At 30.1% G+C, this 5,915-nt stretch overlaps 1 protein-coding gene across 1 annotated transcript in view; it reads left to right on the top strand.

Moving 5' to 3' along the window:
• The first annotated feature begins 790 nt into the window (after nucleotides 1–790).
• Nucleotides 791–5,915, top strand: part of LOC119676053 (neprilysin-4-like) — an 8,505-nt gene continuing 3,380 nt past the window's right edge. Inside the window, exon 1 of the mRNA XM_038087277.1 lies at nucleotides 791–934. Coding sequence (XP_037943205.1) covers nucleotides 791–934 — 144 coding nt within the window. The remainder of the gene's footprint in view (nucleotides 935–5,915) is intronic.

Below are 5,915 nucleotides of genomic sequence, written 5' to 3' on the forward strand. Positions count from 1 at the left end.
ATCCAATAACTCCGTTACTTCGCTGTTGAGGCTTTCTATATAGTCAGTAAAGTTTAAAACATTTAAAAATGTTCAAATATAGGTGTAATATAAAAATATAATATAATATATACTATATATGAATTTTTTAATTGAGCAGTATCTCTGTTCTATGTGTCATTTCACGATTTAGTCTAAAGAAGCAAATCATTTTTTTAATAATAAAATTATATGAAACTTTATTTTATATGTTTATTGATTCTACCTTTTCAAAAAATTAGTTAATTTTAAATAAATCTTGACTTAACATAAAATGTGTTTTGGAAAGCTCTGAATATATGAATGGATCTAATTCAATATCTAAGCTATCAGCAGTTGCCGAATCCACATGTGATAAGATACATTAAACACAAAATTTATTATCAACTTTAAATTTTTGAAAATTCAAAAGTCCATGAGTTAAACGAATTGAAAATAATAAAATTTCAGTAGATTTTTGCTTTTACTTTTTTGTAGGCATAACAAATAAACATAAAAAAAAAACAAATCTTATTTTCAAAAATGTTACCATGAAAAGCTGGAGGCTAAATTGTTCTCGATAAACTTCTGTGACGGACTAATAGTAGAAAAAATGTCGAAAAAAGGTATGTGAAGAAAAAATAAAATTAAAGAACGACTAGAGTTGGACGCGTTTTTTCTTTACTTCAAAGGATATTGAAAAGGAAAAAAATTCCAAGAGTATACCAATGGTCAGGAAAAGGTAGTGTGGGTAGTTATTGGTGGCGTAGTTGTAGCAACGCGATTTTGAAAAATGGGTAGTAAACTTTGTTTGACGGCTGTTGGACATTTGAGTGCTGATGTCAGAGATTGTGAGGAAAATTGGAATTCATCCGTAGAAAGAAACTCCCCACTTACCAGTAAACATATGAGTACAGCCACACGAACAGGCTTATGCGTAAGCTCATATATACTTTTATATATAGTTTGCTTAAATTACATATGCGATAGATATTCCTACATACACTTCAATACGGGACTACGTATGCACAGACTTCTACTCGCAATGTTACATTGAATACATCAACCGCCGTCCAACATGTCGCTTATGTCAAAACAAAAAATAAAATTTTAAGAACTGAACAGGAATAAGAAGTGAGGATACAAGAAACATTTCATAATCTAATAGAAAGGAGCGGATGGTGGAGGCCTACTTGCGAGGCGTAGCACATACATACGATTGTATGCTGCTTTCAAAAAAATACTAGTACAGAGGAGTCCACTAAAAAGGGATTAGGATGAAGGTTTTCTTTGAAATTTGAACAATTTTAATTTATTATTTGTAATATTTTTGAAAATTTTTCAATTGTAAGTCTCTTCGCTTCACGAGTATTTTTATATATAATATTAATATTTAGTATAAATATCTATATTAATTTTATTGAACTTTACCCTGTGTAAAAAAAAACGAGCCACCTCATTTGAAAATTTTGCCTATATTCCTCTTGTTGTTGCAAAGTAAATGTCAGAAAAATGTCAATCCGGAACAAAAGTAAGATATGGACCCTAGGCGTTGCAATATTCGGAAGTTTAACAATTAAAAAATGTGTGTAAGAAATTTATAAAGAGAGTTGCGAAATTCAGTCACTGATGGAATATCTGCAGTAATGATTTGTAGTTGCCTTAATATATATCTTTTGCATAATCTTTTTAAAAATGAATAAAAATATTGTGTAACATGCAGTCTCAAAAAAATTATTTACGAATAATTAAATATAAGAAATAATGCCAAGACCAGTAATGATGGGTATTTGATGGGTACTTGAAACAACTGTGTGGTCAGCAGAAACTCAGTTCATTGAAATAATCTTAAAAAAGTTTTTGTTTTTGTAGTTAACTACTTTTCGAAGTCTCTCTATAGTATAACATTTAAAAATAGTACGCTTCTTACAGACTTATCGAAATATGTTCTTAAGAACCCTTTCAGATTATAATCTTCATACATGTGGATGGCAACTGCATCAACTACTATAAGGCATCGATTTTAAAATCTGAAAGATTTGAAAGTATGATTGGATAAAGATTAAATTTTTGTTTCCTAATAAAAGATGAATATGTACCTTTCAAGCACTTACATTTGCAGAATAAGTTTATACAATTAATGTATCTTAATCAGAACTGATTAGATTCATTATTAAAAATACAGCTTAGTAGAATCACGGAGAACATAAACCACACAGTTAAAGCCTATTAAGTAGTTATTTGAGTATTTATGTCACAAGTTTGGAAAAATTCAGTACACTGAATGTATTAAATATTATTGTTGTAATACATTATTCTTAACAAAATATAAATTTTCAGAGTATCTTGTAGACTATATTCGCAATATCTATGAAAATTCAATGTATTTTTTAAGAGTAATTTAAAAAAGTTGTGTATTGTTTAATATTGACCAATTAGTCAGATCCAAAACATATAAAATCTAAAAATTGAATTTATGTATATATTTAGGTACAGTTCGCAAGAAAACCCTAGCAATGCAGTCAGGGGTCTGTAAGGTGAGATTTTGTAGTTGGTCTGATAATATAGATAAACGATATTCAACCTGTTGACTTTTTGTAATTTAACAAATCATCTTTCCATTCTGATGAGTAATCCCACAGTTTGTCAGGAAAGTATTTATCTAACGTATTGCTTCCACTAGACAGCTCTGTGCAAATGTTGAATTGTTCGTTCTTCTTTTGAGTTTTCACAATTTCAATAATAAGTATTAAATGCAAAGAGCAGTTGTTTACTCAGACCTGCATGAACACTACCATTCAAAACAAACCAACAGAAACTAATCAACCCATATTCCAAGTCAATGGCGACATGGTCTACTCCGTACTGCATATTTAGAACATGAATCTGGAATATTTATCTAGACTGAGACAAAACTATCTCAATTAATATTGGTTCTTATGGAACACTAGCTTATAGGGTGGGTTCGTATTATTAACGCTGCTATATATTGTATACTCTGACGTTAGAGAAAGTAACAATAGAACATTTGAAATGTTGTGATTTAAGCTCATTTAGATCCTGATTAAGGCATGGGTGTCGTTTTTGTCGTTATACAACATTTGAAAGGTAGAAATCAGTCGAATATATTATGTTACTTAGATTTATCAATGCGTTCGGCTGGCTGTAAAATAGCTAATCCAGACAATAAAATTGCAGGAATATTGGAAAAAAGTTCTTCCAGCTTATCGAGGAGCTACCTCATTTAGTAGCACTTAACTTTCTTATTGAACTTAAACTTTAAATTGATAATATTAGTACTGAAGATATATTTTATTTGTAAAAGCTTATTATACATTAATAAAAACAAGTTTCTTGGAGTTTTGAAAAAAAAAGAAAAATTATAAATTAAGTATATATTCGATATGTTTAAAGAAAGTGAACTTTTGATTTTGTTACCTTGCGAATTTTCTGTTTCTTGAATATTAAATCAAAATGAATAAAAATATTTTATAAATTTATATTATTAAATTTAATCATTTGCTAGTTTCCGGAATAATTTTAAAGTGCATTTGCTAAGAATGATTGTGCATACTTCTTATCCCGCATTACGTGTATCTGGTGAATCTGGTGTATCTGAAACGTTCGTTGTAATACTAAAACAGAAGAATATTTTATAAAAGATAAATGTGAAATGTGTGTTGTTAGGATATTACTTATATTGTATATTGCATATACAAGGAATAATTGTTAAGGTTTGGGGGACATCAAATGTATCAGAACATTCTGAGTGCATATCAAACTCATTTGCTAAAGTAAAATTTTGTTGATATTTAACCGGGCGTACCAAATTTTTGCATTTGTAAGTTGTTGAATGTTAGCTGAAATCTACCGATATTTTGCCTGCTCAAGATGAAGTTAGCTGCGTTTCCATTAAAGCAAAGATGAAGTATTGCAGATGCTGCATCGAGTGTTGGATGAGCTGAGGTGGATGTGACTATGAATACTAAAGTTTGTTTTCCAAATTATAAACATGCTGCCACTACCAAAGTCTTAGCTGCCATATTCAAGCGGCTGCACGAGAATACTGGCCACTTGTGTTGGTGGCGGTGCTGGCTCCTTCAGCAACTAGAAGGGAAAATTTGTGCAATATAATCAAGTAAATTTCGGACCAAGGAATACAAGTGCATTCGTTCGAACTTATGTTCTTGTACCTAAATATAGTATAGAACGTGTATGTGGGATTGTGAGTTTCTATTCTTGCACATACGCAAGAAATAAAGCTTAATGATGGCTACGTTCACCTACAAGCGTTCGTATATTTGCATTTGCCCGTGCATATCCTTTCTATTTGTATTTTGTATGTTCACAGATGCGTTCGTCTCTACATATATTATGCTGTTATGCTGCGTTGTACTATTTATATGCAATGTGTGGGTTTTGCTAGTGGATTCTCTAGATTTTTGTTTAAGTTTTTACCCGCAAGTCAGCATGTGTTGTTCACTGACTGGACACTCGATAAAATTATGTTGGTCCTTTGTGCTACTCAGTCTCAGTCTCTGACTCAGTATTTGGTGCACTGTTGTACTGTACTTGGTGCTGTACTTAAGGATTTGGTATTTAGATTTAGTAACAATTTTGGTAAAAAGATGAAAATAAATAAATGTATATAATGTACAAAAGCTGGACATATACGGTTATGTACCTGGACAATAATTTGTGCCACATCTCGCCCATAGTCTTAGAAGATTTTCTTCGCTTCCCTCCTAAAATCGTAGCTTATGTAAAAGAAAGGTTTGTGTAAAGTTTTATATAAATTTTATGTTATTCTGTCGTAACAATAATAATTATTATTATACATATTATTAAAAACAAAGCGTAGTTTTACGTTTTACGTACGTACAAACATATACACATACGATTATGGACTGAGGCACTTATGTACTCGACATCTAATAAACACACAACACAACAACTCATTTTGATATATTTTGTGCTTTTATAAAAAGTTTTTGTAGTTCGTTATTATGATAAAATGTTATTTCAAGTAGTATAATGATAACATGGTTTTGTTATTAACGAACAAAGCCAATTGAACAAAGTCTGTGGTACATACAATTAGTAGGGTTTAATTCCAATACATAATGGAGAATGAGTGAGTTTTTGTTTGGAGAAAATTGGTGTTTGTGCATAATTTGGTGTATTTTGGAAAGCTCAAGATTATAAAAATAGTTCTTAGATTCGTGATGTGAAAATAAAAACGGGATATAACCTAATATTCAAGAAAACTTAAAAACACTTAAACTTGGTAGGACAGTTTTAAAACCAAACTCGATAGGAGGCAGAATTTTGACATTATTGTCTTAATGTGAAGTTCCACTTTTCTTCTTGACTTGTGATCTATATATATATATGTATATATATATAATTGAGTAACTAATGTAAAATTCTGCTCTATCGAGTATTGGTTTTTAAATGTCCTACAAGTTTAAGTGAGTTTTTAAGTTTCTTGAATATTAGGTTATATCCGTTTTTATTTTCACGAATCTAAGAACTAATTTTTCATAATCTTGAGATTTTCAAATACACAAATTATGCACAAAACCAATTTTCTCCAAACAAAATTCACCTATTTCCATTATGTATTGGAATTAAACCCTTTTACATTGTATGTACCACAGACTTTGTTCAATTGGCTTTGTTCGTTAATAACAAAACCATGTTATCATTATACTACTTGAAATAACATTTTATCATAATAACGAACTACAAAAACTTTTTATAAAAGCACAAAATATATCAAAATGAGTTGTTGTGTTGTGTGTTTATTAGATGTCGAGTACATAAGTGCCTCAGTCCATAATCGTATGTGTATATGTTTGTACGTACGTAAAACGTAAAACTACGCTTTGTTTTTAATAATATGTATAATAATAATT

The sequence above is a fragment of the Teleopsis dalmanni genome, chromosome 2 (genome assembly GCF_002237135.1).
Source record: "Teleopsis dalmanni isolate 2A chromosome 2, ASM223713v2, whole genome shotgun sequence".
Taxonomy (NCBI): domain Eukaryota; kingdom Metazoa; phylum Arthropoda; class Insecta; order Diptera; family Diopsidae; genus Teleopsis; species Teleopsis dalmanni.